We start from the raw sequence: 17,446 nt of genomic DNA, 5'->3' as shown, positions 1-17,446 counted from the left end.
TAAAAAAAATAAGTAAAAATGCCAACTGATTTGTCGAAGTTCACAGGGGGAACACAACTACAGAATTCTGTATTAGAGACAGATGTCAAGTTTTTTGTATGCATATGACCCACAAAGCTGTCATTCCACCACAACAGGTGAGGAAGGAGGTGATTTAAGTATCACATCGTGGCTTATTGATGTTCTGGGTTGCTACTCACCAGCTGAGGGATCTAAACCATGGTAATTCATATGAGTGGTAGACTCTGTAACCAATAGTAATGATTTCATGATAACACTTCACTTGGATGCTTAAGACCTAAAATAAGAGAAATAAAAAACTTTGTAAATATGCTGCAGTTGTTTCTTACAGGCAGTGAGGAGCACTGCAGCCTGCATTAAGGGAAAACATTCTGAAGTCAAATTCCACTCAGAAAACAGCTCCAAATCAAATCCAAGGAAAGACTAAGCTCCATTTAAAACTTCAACAAAATCTCCAAAGCACTGTACATGAAAGGAAAAAAAAACACATTGGGCTAGCTTCAAGAATATACATGTGAAGCAAGAGAAGGCTCCGATCATTTTTTAATGCTATCAAGCATTAAAACAACTTGATAGCAGTAGGTCAGAAGTATTTTCCGGTAAAGAAAACTCTCCGATTTCTTTTGGCTAAGTTTTATCTTTACATTTAATTCTAGAAGTGTTTTCTAGGCCCAGTGGAAAAAACTAGCTGTGCAACACAGGACACCTAGGTATTTCACTTGCAAGCATGTCATTAAGGGCAATTAGCCTTTATGATTAGAGGCAAAGCTCATCTAACTCAGGTCTGAATGTCACACCCTCCCATGCCTTCATTTTGTTTTGCTGACCTCACCGCTTCCCTGCGTTGCCGGCCTCACGGGGCCTTTGGGTTTCAAAGGGACTCTGCCATGTCCATCCAATCCGCAGTGTCTGAGCAGATCACCCTACCCAGACGTATGGAATTGCCAAATTCAGTCCACGCCGTGCAGGGGCCGGAGCGAGAACCTGCCCACGCAGCTGGCGCGTGTCAGCACGCAGGGCTCTGCAGCAGCCCTTACCGCCTCTGCTCCTCCGTGTGTTTCATCTTGCTCAACCCATCAACGCAGATTCTAAGTCTTACACCACCTCAGTGAGTGAATTTTGAAGTTCCCCTATCTTGTGCTCTGTCTTCTGTTTGGCCAACCTTACAAAACTTAAATGCTATAGGCAAAAGCAATGTCACAGGATTGCACTTTACAGCAGAGCAGGGCACCAGGATCCAAGGCATGGAAGCCTGTTACCCAAGCAGCCAGCAAATGCAGAACATACATCCCAGCTCTTTAGAGCAGTCTCACATCTTGTCCTCCAAACCTCACTGGATTACTCTTCCTTCTTCTAGTCCCAGTATTGAGATTTGGTTTTAACACGACAACTGTTATTTAAATACAAACTATTTCATTTCAGTCAAATTAAATAATTAATGAGCAAGACTGTTTTTTCCCTCCACTCTCTTTTTCATGTAATCTCAAATATCAACTTAATTCCCAGCCCATTATAATAGAAGACAGACTTTTTGCTTTATGGCACAAAAGAGAAACTATTACAATTCTCTACTAACTTTGATTGCTTTTTGGTTCACATCTTAACAGCTTGCCCATTAATACAGAAAATCACCCTGCAAATTAATTAGTTCTATTTTGTTCATAATCATAATTCTCAAATGTAACTGACTACTAAAGGAAGGATGGCAGGGAAAAAGTAAATCTTTCTACAACAACCTGCACTTTAAAAGGGCTTTTTTTGTTGTTTATTCACACACACAAAAAAAATCCTATATGAATGAGACAATTAATTAGTAGTTTGTTATGTCATTAATCTGAAAACAGGAAATATTAACCAGACTAATTCAAGTGTAGAAACTGTAATGCAGACCATAATGATGGTGAAATAGCATTCCAGTCTCTCAAGACACTAGACTTTATGACCTTTGGAAGAAGGAGCAGGTGACTCAGAATGACTACAATGATGTTGTGAGATTATGTATGAAGAAAAGTAGAAGGGCCAAGGCCCAATGAGAACTTAATCTGGCTACTGCCATAAAAGACAATAAAAACCACCTCTATAAAGACATCAAAAGCAAAAGTAGGGCTAAGGAGAAGCTCCATCCTTTGTTGGATGCTGGAGGAAACACACTGACAAAGAATGAGGAACAAGCTGGGGTCATTAATGCTTTCTTTGCCTCCTTAATGGTAAGACCAGTTGTCGAGCTGGTTACCCTGTCCCCTGAGCTGGGAGACAGGGGTTGGTCTCTTCTCCTAGACAACAAATAAAAAAATTACCTCAGTTTAGATGGGAGCAGAGGTTTAGATTGGATATTAACAAAAATTTCTTCACCAAAAGGGCCATCAAGCATTGCAAGATGCTGTCCAGGGCAGTGGTTGAGTCACAATCCCTGCAGATATTTAAAGGATGTGTAGATGAGGGACTTGGGGACATGGCTTAATGGTGGACTCAGCAATGCTGGGTTAACAGCTCACTCAATTATTTTAAAGGTATTTTGCAACCTAAATGTTTTCAGGAATACAATCCTAAAATTGCCTCATAGGAGGCCAAGAAAAAAGTTTAAAAATTTTGATACCTGAACAAACTTAGAGTCAAAAATAGAAGCAGTTACCTAGAAGAACCAATTTCAGCATATTAAAAAACGAATTGCTGTCTGTTCCTTGCTAAGACTTGGAAAGATAGTTAAACCATCATTCCATAAAAATACCAGCAAATAAAATGGTGCAAAGAAGCAGTAAAGACTGACCTGCTATACAGCATGTATGAAGATTATTATAACCTTTTTTATTGTTATCCTCACCAGTATTTCACTTCATGACCTAAAAATGTACTTTGTCTGTAACTCAGAAAGGGATCTAGCTCTAACTTACAGATAAATGCGAGGGCAAAATGAAGCCTCGTAGAGAAATATGGAATTAAAGGAGCATGTCTGAGGAAAGCCTGTCAGTGCCAGTTGCAGACAGGAGGCCAGGACTGCCTGCTTTCCTTAGCCTCAAAATTGCACCCGTCTCTTAATTTTTTGGTTTTGGATTTTTTTCTGTTGTTAGTGGGTCTGGAGTTTTTCTTGAATTAGCTTTTGTCTGATTTTTGTTTGTTTGCTTTTTAGAACAAACCTCAACATGCAACAGCAGGTGATACAAACTAGCAAGGCAACAGTAATTCAAATCCTTGGAGCTACTTTAATTCCTTAAAAAAAAAAATTACAATATACAAGAACTCCTTAATCTGTAAGGTCCAGTTTTGAATCCCTCAAGTGTTTTTCAAAAGTATTTGCATTTACAGAAATAAAAGACAATTGTTCTGAAGTGTCCATGTAGTTTCCTTTCAGCTTAAGCATGATGGATGAAGAGATGAAACAACTCTTGTACAGAAGGATGCATTTAAATAAACTTACCAGAAGCATCAGCATAAATGATCCCAGATATATAATCAGAAAAAAACCAGAAATCATAGCTAGAGAGAGAATTCCACGAATCCACCAATTTTTCCATCTATTAAAAAAAAAAAGCAAGCAGTTATATGTGAAAATGAATTACACTTCCTCTGCTAACTAGAGATTTAACTATACTAGAAACAGTGGGAAAAGCAGAAGTTTTTGTGTTTAATCAATGCATAGAAAAAACCATAGAATCAAGCAACCATCCAACTGCACAGTAAAAGAAATTAAAGTTGGACACCTTTCTTCTTCCTGTGTGCTGCCTCAACCCTGCCAAATGTCAACCCCATATTGAAACTGCTGTGAAAATACATCAGGACCCTCAAAAAGCATCATGTCAGCTGCAAGACTGATGGGGACCCAGCCATACAAAGGCTGGCATATGAAAGAAAGGCTGCAAAGTAGGAAGCAGGTGATTGTTTGAGGAGTAACAGACACACAACAAAAGCTCTGAAAAAGTGAACACCAACTTTCTACAGCAAAGTAGCTCTTTTGCCAAGCAGAGGGTTATCTGTTGGAAGCAGTCCTATGCTCTTGTGAGTACTGGAACCAGGACAGGAGAATGTGAGAGTTGGGGTTGATGGGTCAAACTAGCTGTACTCTTTCATCCTTGGCAGCTACAAGTGGCTACCTAAGGAAAACAGAACAAAAATTTCTGTAACTACAGAGTCATAGAATCATTTGAGCCGGAAAAACATTTAAGATCATCGAGTCTGTTAGCCTAGCACTGCCAAGTCCATCACTAAATCACATCCCTGACTGCCACATCTACGCATCTTTTAAATACCTCCAGGGATGGCGATTGCACCAGTTCCCCAGGCAGCTTGTTCCAATGCTTGACCTTTTTCCTAAATTAAACCTCTTCCAAACCTCTTTCCTAAATTAAATTTTTGTAACATCCAACCTAAATGTCCTTTGGCACAATTTGAGGCCATTTCCTCTAAACGTCTGCTGAAGAAACTAATCATAAGCGACTGCTAAACACAAAGCCCCCTACCATAACCTGAAGACATTCTTCCTAATGCTTTGCATCAGTCTTGTGTTTCACTCCATCAGGAGATACACCTGGCTCAATGTTAGTTTCAAATCAGACTCCAGTTCCAATGTAAACTTCAATAATTTGATTTTCTAGAATGTGACTCATTGACAGGTTAATGGCAGCTACAGCCACTAATTGGATTTGCCCTAAGTATCAGAATAGAGGCAGAAGAGGTTTTATCACAACATGCTTTATGCTGCTCTATGATGTGGGATACACAGTAGCAACTTGGCCCTAGTGGCATATCCATAGTGAGCAAACCTCCTCCAGAAGAATTCAGCTTCCTTTATAAGTAACGTTAAAATGCCACATGTAATCTTGGGAGTGTTGGCAAGCACAGCACTGGAAAGACAATTTCAGGAAGACAAGAGGCTCCAGAATTTAGGAAGCCACTTGGCAAGTTTATTGTATCCTAACTCTCTGCTAGAAAGTTATAGATACTATTTCTTTCAAACGTCAAATACAAGGAGTATCCATATTTCTGAAAGTTACAGTGCAACTCACTCACGTTTCACATGATGTACAACAACTCTGCTGGAATTGCTGGCTACTGAACTGGCAGGTAATTTCAACACCAGCATTCATAAAGCACCAAGAACTTAGTTTTTCATTCAAAGCACCCTTTGTGCAAACAGTCCAATAAAGAATTTCAAGCCCGTGAAACAGGAACAGTTTCAGCTGCATCTCTTAGTTGCAGGCTTTGAGGTATCACCCCGTCCTTTGGAACAAGTCTGATTTGGAAACCTAAGATTTCCACATTTAACACAATGACAGAACTCTGAAACAGACACTCCTTGCAGTGTGATGGCAATAGAGAATCACATTCTGCTCACAGCTGGTGCAGTTTAGAAACAGGCTTTTTAAAACCTGAAACATTACATCTGCTTGTAGCTCATGGACATAATGGAAACAGACAACATATTAGAAAATGAGCAAGGCAAAAAACTCATTTCACAGTGCTATTGGAAATATCTGCTGGAGAGCCGTTTTTTTACAAGGATTTGGAAGGTTTTAATTATAGTCTGGATTAGCGATCCTTCTTTTGACTGTTGGAAGACCTAAGTTGCTTCTAAAATGTACACTGCATATTGCTTGATTTGTTACATTGAGCGTAACATATACATGACACCCATATTCATTTTACTAGGTAGTTTTTTTGGTATCTATCACCTAAATTCTCTTTCATTGCATCACTGAAAAAAACTTGTTTGCTCCAAAAGCATTTGACTGATCAGGTGTTGTAAAGGGATTGCATAAAAATTATACAAGGAACTTTATCTGACAGCCTTCATGAATATGCAGGTCCACACAACTATCTGTCTATCTGTACACGTACACATCACCTCACATTTGTTGGCCATCAAGATCCCGGGAAGACAGAGGTAGAAACTTAAGTTTGAAAAGAAACAGCAGGAAAAAAAAAACCAAAAAAAACCCACATTGCTTTTAAAAGTATGGACATATCAGCTATGATGTATTTAACTGTACAGCAAATTATTTAGAAGTGGAAATGTCACAAAAATATAGCAAACCTTATATTGAGAATTTACACATCATTCATAAACCAATCCCCCTCTCAATCTTGGAGGTAGGATATCAGTTTATGACAACCTCCAGAAATAATTATTCTGTAATTCAAATTCTTTAGGCCATGTTATTGCAATGCTCTGACCCAGTAGATATTTATGTAAACTGTGTTCACTTAGAAAAGCATGCAATGGGTAAACACAGGTGTATGCAAAAAATATTCCACTGAAGGGACTATCAAAGCATAAATAAATCAATAATATCCAGCAATAATTTATCCTTGAAATTTTCACATCTACCATATAAAACTTAAAACTGCAGGAAAATTTGTATGACTTAAAACTGCAACATAATCTGTATGACTTTTAACCACCAGCTATTAAATTTGAGATCTCTTTTTTCCAGTGTACCTGGCAGATAAGCCTGACAAAGCCCTCTTGAGGATTTCTGGAGTGCTGTCTGTTGGTGGAGGAACATCAGGAATATCCAAATCACTTCTAAGGTCCACCTCATGAAGTCTTTCTTCCAAATCCACTTCCTATCACAAAAAGAAAAATAAAACCATCAGAAAACTCAATACAAAATGAAAGATTATCAGATATTTTGCCAGAAAACAGTATTCTGAGTTAAACATTAGTTTAGGAACCGATAATATCTGCATTACCTTCTAAAAGACAGCAGTGGTGTACTAGTGAAACTGTAGATGTTGTAGGAGACAAATGTATGCCAGTAAATGTTTATAGGAAGGCCTGTACTTGGATGTTGTGACATTACCTGCTTTAGTCAAGAAACTTCCTATTCTAGGCATCACTTTTTCATAGATATATGTTTCCAGAAATACTCCAGCTGACACAGAATACTGGAGTTTGCCCAAAATCCCCAAGCCTCTAACACATCTACATCCCAAACTACCCTTCTATGGAATAAGGGGAAGGTTAAATGTCACATTAAGAAGAAAAAATAGAAAACATCACACATGAAAAAACAGTCCCTTCACACAATGAGAAGAGGCTGCTGGAAATTTTATACATGGTACATTAAAACCTCAGGCTTGAAAAGAACAGTCCAAAACCAAACTGTTAAGTGACCAAGTGTCCCATGGACACAGTACTACTCAAAATAATTTTGTGTATGACTGCAATGCTATAATTCTTCCTTCAGTTTTCGCTGAGTGTGTCTAGCCCGAATGCAAAACAGGCACCATGTATTTTGGTGACAACATACAAATTGTCACCAACTCTGAGCACACTGTCAGGACTATTTTTCCCTCAGTTAAAGCCAATACAAAGGGTGACCTCAGTCATTCTAAAGTTGCAAACACCACAGCTCCAGGGAGCTGGAAATCTGCACTCAGCCCTGGCACAGCACTAATGCAGAGAGCAATCTCTGGCTCAGTGTCTGGCTCTTTTGAGACCTGAACTTCCTCCTGACCTCCCTGACTCGCCTCACCTTCTTACAATCTCAAACAGCTTCCAGCCTGCCCGGGTGCCTCAAGTTCATCAGGAATGTTAAGTAGCTGCACTTTAAATCTTTTTTCTCCACTGCTATATGCTATTTCTCCATCTCCCTCCCTTTTCAACTTCCTCATCTCAGTTCTTTCTCCTTTATTTCCATTCTCTATTTTCATTAATTAGAAACTTCTGCTTTTCTCCCCTATTGTTCCATAACAATATTATTTCCTTCCCTTATTCTGAGTATTTTTGTCACTTTTCCTAAGCCAGCAGAGGCATATCCTCTCTTTCACCCCCACTACGAGACACCAAGAGAATTTAGGTACTTATACCCCCAGTCATCCCATCCAAGCCCAGCGTGGTTACTGTGTTTATAACCCATGGCCTTTTCCCTGCAGCTGCACTTGAGCGTAACCTCTGTCCCAGTGCCCGGTCTCTGCAAACAACGCGTGGCAGAAAATGAAGTTTTACAAAGCCACGGGCCCAGAGGGGCCGGGGGCAGGAGCTGACCAGGGTGCTGCAGCCGGCCTCCAGCCTCAGACCCTCACCAGCCTCTCCAGGGACACCGATCACAGGGATAACACCATCCTTGCCGTTCAGACAGTGCTTTTAACCTTCCAGGACCTGAGACACAGAGCTGGCGCTACACACATGAACAAGCCAAGTGGGTAGGTACATCCTCTCTTTTTTTAAGTTAGACCTGGGTTTTTCTCATTCACTTGATGAAACCATCAATTTTACACCATTTACTTCTTTGAAAAAGGTGAGCAATGTTTTCCCAGACTGTGAAACACCACAGCTGAATAATTAGGCAGACTCTGCCTATAATTAATACAAGTAACAAGAGCAAAGAAGCTGTGGTCCAGACTTCAGAGTCTGCAGAACACCTGAAAAAGCACATAAATAAAGAAAAAATTACTACACTCACAACCCTGCTGTTCAGAGATGTTTCTCAGAGTGTTGTACCATAGCCTAAGAAGTTAACTATAGATGAAATTGAGGGGATCATAGCTCTCTTCCAAAGCCATGTTTCAACTCCTGTGACCTGCTCTGGAGTGCAGCAAGCTGTCTCTACGGTCCTAGAAGACACTACTCACTGTGCAGATGACAGGCAGTAATCCTGGCCCTAAGACCATGACTTAGCGTCTTTAATATTAATCCCTGCTTGCAGATGGCAGAGATGTTCTCTCTTTTAAGCGCTCAGAACTAAGAATATCTCCAAACTTTTTTATTCCACATTGGTGTTGCAGAAAACAATTGTATTTAAGCAATTAAAAGAAAAATATCATACTTAGTTTCGTCCCTCTGATCTTTAACACACAACTATCACTTATAAGCACTTCATTATCAGCAATATTTTAAATTTGCTACTTCTGACATATGAATTCACAAGTGCACAGCTTTCTTCAGAGTATCTAACCAGCCTGAAGAAGGGGTCTGAGTTTATCTGATGTGATTTTCAGCAGCACATGGAAGTTTGGCTGGTGCAACCTGAAAGTTGCTTAGAACTCGGTGCGTCTTTTTTTGCCTTACATTACTAAAATAACCAGGGGGAAATCAACACCTCAACTATCTTCAACTTCCCCATGCAACATAACACAAAAATGACCATGAATGCTTTGTTTTCCAGTTAACTGCTATCACAGCCGCAACAATTTCCTGAATGAGGCATTTAATTTGTAAAGTCAATAGCCAAAGAGGACACTGCGCACTAAAAGCTAGTTGTCTTCTGCATCATTAAGTGCTTAGAACCCCATCACTGGGGGATGAGATTTTCTTGCTAATAATTTTCTAAATTATTTTATGTGACTGATTACAAACATTCCAGTTTATAGACACAAATAACAACAAACGTTATGGAAGGAAACACTAAGTTAATCACTATAAAAGTACTCAAAAAAAAAAAAAAAAAAATCAACCAAAAGCCTTGCTACTGCAGCTTGACCTTGTAGAAGCAGTTCTGGAGTTCAGCACAAACCAAAGCAGACCTTCCTTCTCCTGCTCTTCAGATTTGAGATGTGGCCAAGCTTAGTACAGAATAACATCAAGGACCTGTGAAGGTCCATGGGAAATGCCATGGGTTTCACACTGTGAGCAGATATTTAGGAGGTTTAAAAGGTTAATTGAAACCAGCACAGGTTGTACTGTCCTAAGTGCCTAGGAAACCTTTCAACCCCAACTCCAAATTAAGTGTTTTATCCCAGGTATCTGGATTTTTTCCTAGAGTTTTCAAACTGCCTGTGACAGAACTGTTTATTTATATACAGAGAGTGTGCCACTCCTGCCTGCTTGATTCACACACAAAGCGTCTGTAAGGGGTAGATGGTTAAATTTAGTACTCTCAAAAGACAAGACTTTCATCCGTGTGCTAAATCTCTACAAGAACACAAACACTTGGCCATACAAAGGGGGAAATTCAGCCAGTCAAGAGCTTGAGCCTCCATACCAGAAATTCAGAACATGCGACATCTTACCATAAATTAGGCTTCCATGCGGATTTCTGCTTGCTGGCTATTTTGCAACAGCTCATGAATTACAGCCATATGTAATGAAGAAAAAAATAGGCCTCTTCATCTTTCATCATCTAAAAGGCCACACATCTGAACTGCTGTTTTGTACCACATGCCCTCCACTACAATTAATACATGCCAAGCAAACCACACGCCAGAATTATTCTGGTTACAAAGGCACTTGCAATGTTCCTCTTGTACAGCATTTCTCCAGGACGCCATAAGGAACTCCTAAGTAGAGAACAAATATGTTCTTTGAGAGTGTAACATGCCCATGAAGAGCAACTGAAAAAATGAAGCCACTGTCCAACAATTTATGAGAAAAAGTTACCGAGCAAAAGAATTTAGTTATTGTCATTTTATAAGTCTAGGTGTTACTTGAAGTATGTTTTCTTCTCCATTTTTGATCTTTCTGCAGTCTCTCTCAAAAGCTCCATAGTAAAATCGATAGTTCAGTTAGAACACATTCTAGAGTATTTAATAAGCTGTACCTTGATACCTTCCTCTGAAGCCAAGATACCAAAGTATCAGAAGGTGAATAATGAAACCTTTTTTCCCACACCATTAAAGCCTAATGTATGCAGAAATACATGTGAGAGACCTGCACATACTGAATCAATGACTGGAAACTACAAACCCTTCGCTCTCTGCATTCACCACCATTTCCAAGAAAACAAAGGCTTGGAAATAGTCTGCCCTGATTATTATTGCCATGCTTGTAGCAGAAAGCACAGAGGTTAGACTTCTCTGTGAAAATTAAACTGATCCATTTTTGGGGTACTCCAAAAGAAGTAATCCCAATGAAGCAACTAAGTGATCCATGGCAGACAGACAGATCCACAATAGGCTATACTGCAATTAGAAATTTCATTTATGTCCCAGCAGGTTTGTGAGGTTTTGGACATCAAAGATCCAAGTGTCGCACTGAGCTTCGCAGGTCTGAGCAACTTATCTGGCAATTGATTCCCTGGAAGGGCTGTCCCATGGAACAGAAACAGTTTTTTTAATTCCACAAGAGAAACAGCATTCAGTGATTCCAAGCTTCTTGTAGTTATAAATGATTAACAGCCAGCAATGCAATATGATCACGCTTCCCCCTCCCTGTCCTACTCTGACAATTCTGTACAGTACAAAGAAGAATAATTGTATGATTTCTTCCAGGATATGCTAATTTTTTGGGAAGGATTTGAAACCACTGTCCCTTGTTTTTTAGCAAAGAAAATAAACTACTGAAATTTTAAAAGAATCATGAGCACATGAAGACCAGCATCTGAATGCCAAGTCATTCCTCTTTCTCCCAGTGCTCACAGAATATTTATGAAGGCACTTTGATCAGACATTCTTAGGAAAAGAGCAGCCAGGGCAAGCAGTGGGAAGTAAGAAAGTGACAACCAAAAAATCACTCCCGTATGCCACAAGACAATACAAATAAAACAGCAAACTTGTGAAATTGCAAGCAAAGGCATGTTCACAGCCATTTTGCAAAATGTCACCAGCTCAACGAGCTACTGAGCAACTGGAGACACTAAAACTTGCAGAGCTTGGGAACTTCAAGAAGCTTTCACAAAGGGTATATCATATTCCTTCATATAAAACCAAGGAATTTAACTTTCCTTTGAAACTACATCAATATAGAAATAGCTACCAGTTGTCTCCAATTAGTGACAAAAAATGGCACACAAATGAGGAAGAAAATCCCCAACAGCTTCACTTCAATTCAGTAGGAAATGAGCATCTATGGACATAGTAAGTGTAACATGAAAAGTACTAGATAGCACACTGAAAACCGGGCTCAAAGTAGAATACAGAAAAACCTTCAAACATATTTAGTGTTTCTGGAGTTCTTCAATAAACACAGAGGGCTTCTCTACTTGGACAAAAAAAAAAAAAGGTGCATGTTGCCTTTATATATATATGGAAGGCTTGGTTTGGGCCAACAAGAGGAGAAAAAGAATGAAACAGATATGATCCAAAGAAACAAGTCTTCTCCTTCATTACAAGTGATGAAGAGGATGATGTTTCTGAGCTGCATTCCAGAAAGCAGTTTAAACCCACTGCATCACGCCTATCCTGAGTAGTTATCAGCCAAAGAACCAGTTTTGAGTCCAAATACAGGGTCACGACACCAAAAAGGTCATCTCAAAATAGCCAGAGGACAATAAAATTATCCACTTGTTGTAAAGTCTAGGCAAGAGATAGAGCAGAGTGATAACCATCTAGGAAGCTGCATAATGTTACACCTGTGAATCCTGATGACCAGATGCTACTCATCAAATCACCTACAGCAGACATTATGTGTGTGCTTATATTCAAAACAGAGTCCCAAACTGTGACCCACTGATTGAAACCTCAGTACAAAATACTGGTTTATCTCTACAGTTACTAACGGCACTAAAGCCAGCTTAATATGTAAAATCAACCCTTACTGCCACTTGTGAGCCACGACACGGGCCACCAGTGCTGGCTACGTTGCAGATAGGTTAAACAACTCCAGTGAGAACACAGAGGGTTCCACAAATAACCCATGAGAAAGTCTCTTGTGCAGTGGAAAAGACTTTCCATATCTGTTGTTCAAGTGAACACAAATGTATGCACATTGAAATCCACCTCCTGTAACCAGCCTCCTGCCTGCTCAACATCATCTGAGATGGGATGAAGCACTAAGCTGTTGAGTAGCTGGAGTAAAACCACAGCAGGCCTGTAAGTAAGAACAGCACTTTCTTCTCTGAAAATCACACAGGTAAACCATGATTAGAGGCACCCGTTGGAGGTCTGGGTAGCAGAGGCTTTGAAGAGCAAAAATTCTTTGAAGGCAGCTCACTGCACACCTCAGAAATAAACTTACTCTGCAAAATAAAGCAAACCAGAGCATCTCCACAGAAAAACAGCTTTTGGAACACACTGTGATGAGAAATTATGTTTAAATATTAATTCTTGTCTACAGAGAAATACTGTGCACAGCTATAGCCTAAACACTACCTTCACAGCTCTCAAGGCAGCACAGCACTACAAATTTGCAAGTTCATTGGCTTTGAATTAAAGCAACCAAAGCATGGAATAATAAGTCTTGAGTTTCACTTTCCAGTTCCTTGCCACAATGCCTAAGGCAGACTACACTCTGCAACACCGACATCCATGCAAGTTTAAGCAGTTACTGAGTCAAGTAAAAACACATGTATTGCTACTTCAATTTAGCAATCGGAAAGCTTTTTTGAAAACTTTAATTCCAGTTACCCAAATGAGACCCTCTCTTTCATTTTATTCAGACAGTTAGCAACCGTGATGTGCTTAGCTTTTGTAGAGATAAGCCTTAACTCCACAATAAACAAAAGAACAGCACTGTGGCTGTTTTGCCACTGTAATGAACCTGATGCATAGACTTAGTATTTCAAAAACCTCTTGCCTTAGCAAAAATGTCATAGTGTAAGTCCTTTCCAGGCCAGAGGTGAATGCCTATCACTTAACAGGGCATAAAGCAGAAAGAGTTGCTGAGGAAATGCTGACATAGCCTTTAAATGAAGCAGATCACTGTTCTGAGTTAGTTCCAGTGCTACTGGACTGGCCTGACCACACTGAAGCATGCTCTTTGCTTGGGCCGGCGTCCTGGTTTCATCTGGGATAGAGTTAATTGTCTTCCTAGTAGCTGCTACAATGCTGTGTTTTGGATTTAGCAGGAGAATAATGTTGATAACACACTGATGTGTTCGCTTTGCTGAGCACTGCTTAGCCCAAGTCAAGGACTTTTCTGTTTCCGTGCTCTGCCAGTGAGGAGGTGCACACGAAGCCAGGAGGGGCCAGAACAGTTGATCTGACTTGGCCAAAGGCTCTCCTGGGGGATATTGGCTGAGAAAGGCTGACTGCTGCTCGTTGCTGGGCAGGTGGTGAAGCAATTGTATTCTGCACCACTTGCACTTCCGTGGCTTTTATATGCCTTTTTGTCATCTCCCTTTTCATTAATATTACTATTTCATTTCAATTATTAAACTGTTCTTATCCCAACCATGCGGTTTTACCTTTTTTCCCCGACTCTCCTCCCCATCCCACCGGGTGAGGGGGAATGAGGGGTGTGAGGGAGCGGCCGGGTGGTGCTCAGCAGCGGCTGGGGTTACACCACGCCATCAGCTCCCTAGTTAAGAGATGAGATAGGACACGCAGCTAGGGCGCTGAGCTTTCCCTGCGGGCCCGGAGAGAGCCTGGCCGCTCCCATTTCGGCCTCGCCACGGGGGAATGGCAGTGGGGTAAAACACGCGTTAGCGCACAAACCCTAACTTGGAACCCGGCCCTCTCTCTACTCCCGCCACCCGAGAGCGCGGCCGCGTTGCAGCCCGGGAGGGTCCCTGATGTCGGGGCCAGGAGCGCAGCGCGGAGCCCCACGGGCGGCGTGGTCCTGACCCGTGGGGGGGAAGGCAGCGCTGCCCCCTGCCCCAAAAGCCGCCGCCGCCCCCGCGTGTCCTCACCTTGTCGCTGCCCGCCTCTGCCGCCTCCTCCTCCTCCTCCTCTTCCTCCTCCTGCTCTGTGGCCGCCCTCCGCCGCCGCCGCGCCGACATCGCGCCGCGGGAGCGCAGCGCCCGCCCGGCGGGGCCGCGATCGGGACGGGGAGGGAGCGGAGGCCGCGCCGCGGAGCCCGCCCGCCGGCTCTCCTTCCTCCTGCTGCTGCTCGCAACCCGGTGCCGTCCCCACCACCGGGGAGGCGGCGCTCCAGCTGCGGACGCCGCCGCAGCTCGGGGGCGCGGCCGGACCCGGCGCCCCGGGAGCGGAGCAGCTCCCGCGTCCCCGCGGCCGCGGCTGGGGCGGAGTGGGCGGGCGCTGCCGCTCAGGTGCGCTCGGCGCTCCGCCCCCGCCGCCGGCACCGCCCCCGGAGGGCGGGGAGCCACCGGGCCGGCCCGCGGGGTTCCCGGGCCGGACGGCTGCGGCGTTGAGCGCCCGCAAAGAGCCGTAACCCGGGCGTGGAGCTCCAGGTTGTTCTCTCCTGGATGCCAGAATGGCCGCGGGACGCTGCGTGCCTGCAGCCCGCCGGGAGCCTGCGACAGGCATCTCTAGGCAGCCCCGGTGTCAGCTTCGTATCAGCGCCCGCGGGTGCCCGTGCTGCAGCCCGCGCGGGTGTCTGTAGGGTGCTTTGTTTCCTTCTGGGATGCTCATGCCCACCTGCTCTATGTCCACTTATGGAGGCTGCTTGGCTCGTCCCTGCCCCACCATGCCATGTGCACCGCCGAGTGTGGTGCCACCAGACTGCACAGAAACGAAGCACATCCACCTAGGAGTCGAGAAAAGTGCTCTGGAAGGCCAGATACACGTGCTGCAGCACCCTGTATCGGTGCTTGTGCCACTCCACCATTTTTGTCTGGCTACTCTTGGCCTGGCCATGGCAACAGCTGGCTGCCTAGGAGCATTCCTATAAAGACAATCAGTCTAGATAGCACTTCTATGTCCACACACTGGCTTACTGTGCCTGCAAACACAGGGCCAGCACCTTTTGTGAGGAAGTGTCAAGGCATTCCTGCTGTCATTTAGATTAGCTGTATGGTGACTGGCTTCACCAACCTTGATTGGTTTTGTTTCACCTTTTTTTTTTTTTTTAGTTTTATTACATAAACAAGATTATTATTATGTCCCTACAAAAGTATGCATGGTATGTTTTTAATGTAAACACCACAGTTCAGAACTGCCGCTGTGGGTGGACATAGATTATGACATTAGTAAAACAATTCCAGTCTTTCTACCAGGAAGTGGGGACACCCCAGTATTTCAGAAAAACAGCCATTTATATGAAAGATTTTACCTGTGCATTGCTGACAGCATCAGGGGGCAGCGTTCCCAAAAAAAACTGCAAAAATGCAGTGTGCTGAGAGAAGGGCTGGTCCAGCACAAGGCAAAGCAGAGACCCAAAGGCAGGCCAGACAGGCCACAGAAGCACAGTTTCTGTGGCATTGTGTCCCTTGGTGCCATAATGGGAAGTGTGAAAGCAGCAGGCCACTGCAGGTCAGTAATACGGCCATATGGCCAAGCCTCTCCAATGCTTTGCTCTTGCTAAGTATAGTTTTGTATGTATTTCTCCATAAGTGAAATATTATGGGGTAAATTGAGTTGGAAAAATGCAGCTGTCCTTGCTCAGAATATGAGAGAATGGGAAACAGGTATCCAGCAGGCCTAAACCATACAGGGTGAGCAGAGGGGACCCTGATGAATAATGTGGCCTTTCCACTCTCCCCTCTTTCAATATATATCTCCTATTGAGTTTTCCCTTGTGTGTGTTCCTCCAGCAAAGCTCTCAGAAGAAAACAGTTTCCCTTACTTCAAGTGCAAGATGTGCCTGTTGGCCCTGCAAGTGGGAGGAGCTGCGGGGGGCGGGAAATCATAATTGTTTATTTTCCCTATGCAGAGAGAATAAGAAGTGGTTTGTCTGGTCTCCACACCTTTGCCACCCATGGTTGCTGCAGTGTGTGGAGCACACATCCAGGCTGTTTCCCTCAGCATGCAGGTCCCACACATTCGTCAGTAGCATGGATTGGGGAGGACACCAACTGCCCTATTTGCACCATGGAGCACCTGGATCTAGCTGAAGTACAGGCCTTGTTACAGCCCTTCCTGGTAAACCGGGAGTGAAAAATATAGGGCTAGAATGACTAGATTTCTTTTGCCCCAGAAAAAACCTTTCTGTGGTCAATTAGACAGAGACTATGCTTCAATGCCTACATAAAGATCATTAGGCAGATCTTTACATGCTATCTAAGAGAAGAGTAAGAACCTCCATTTCTTCTACATCTGTGCTCCATCCTTAACCTAAACAGTGAAAGGGAAGAGAATTTGTTTAGAAAAGCTGGGAGGAAAAAAAATTTTTTTTAGCAAATCGTGTGTTGGAAAAAAGTAGCAATAATGTCAAAGAAGGAAAAGGCAAATTACTCAATGCATATTAATGAGCAGAAGGAAGGCAAATTCAAGAAGATGGGTCAGTGTACAGCAAGCAATGAACAGCCGGTGACAGTGGGGTGAGGAGTGAACAGTCCTCTGGGCAGGGCCACTGGGAGAGAGAAAATTAAAAACAAGGACTAGGCTCTGGTGGGACCAGGCAGGAATTCAGCCCTAGCTTCACTCCTCTCTCCCAGCTGGGTGTCCCTGCTCCTGTCATGCACCTTTTCAACCATGGAGTGCTCAGAAATGCAAGAAGGGACAGCAAAAACAGTTGTATCACAGCAAAGCATTTCAAGCCTCTCCAGCTCAGAGGAAAGAGGCAGGGGGGCTCCCAGAAGAGTTATGGAGCAGGGGGTTTAGGGATGAAGCAGATCCGTGGTGTTGTTGTCCCACTTCTCAGCTGCAGCACCTTGCAGCCATGGGAGCCTTGGACCTGGTTAGACTGGTTGGATGGGAATTTTCCAAGTCAACACCCTGTTACTCAGGTTCCTTTGGGGCAAGTAACTACACTGGCTGGAATGTAACATCGCTT

At 43.0% G+C, this 17,446-nt stretch overlaps 1 protein-coding gene across 2 annotated transcripts in view; it reads right to left on the bottom strand.

Moving 5' to 3' along the window:
• CDS1 (CDP-diacylglycerol synthase 1) overlaps positions 1-14,826 on the bottom strand; it is a 28,987-nt gene extending 14,161 nt beyond the window's left edge. The window contains exons 1-4 of one of the 2 annotated variants that reach the window (XR_012055781.1): positions 14,463-14,826; positions 6,455-6,582; positions 3,437-3,533; positions 201-298 (exon numbers count right to left, since the gene is read on the bottom strand). Coding sequence is in view for 1 of the 2 variants with exons in the window: in XM_030271963.4 (XP_030127823.2) it covers positions 201-298; positions 3,437-3,533; positions 6,455-6,582; positions 14,463-14,552 (413 nt within the window). In the remaining variant the exon portion in view is untranslated. The remainder of the gene's footprint in view (positions 1-200; positions 299-3,436; positions 3,534-6,454; positions 6,583-14,462) is intronic. The other variant, XM_030271963.4, reaches the window with a different exon arrangement.
• Positions 14,827-17,446: the final 2,620 nt, after the last annotated feature.

This window comes from Taeniopygia guttata, chromosome 4, assembly GCF_048771995.1.
Source record: "Taeniopygia guttata chromosome 4, bTaeGut7.mat, whole genome shotgun sequence".
Classification (NCBI taxonomy): domain Eukaryota; kingdom Metazoa; phylum Chordata; class Aves; order Passeriformes; family Estrildidae; genus Taeniopygia; species Taeniopygia guttata.
This window is presented reverse-complemented; position numbering and strand designations above follow the sequence as displayed.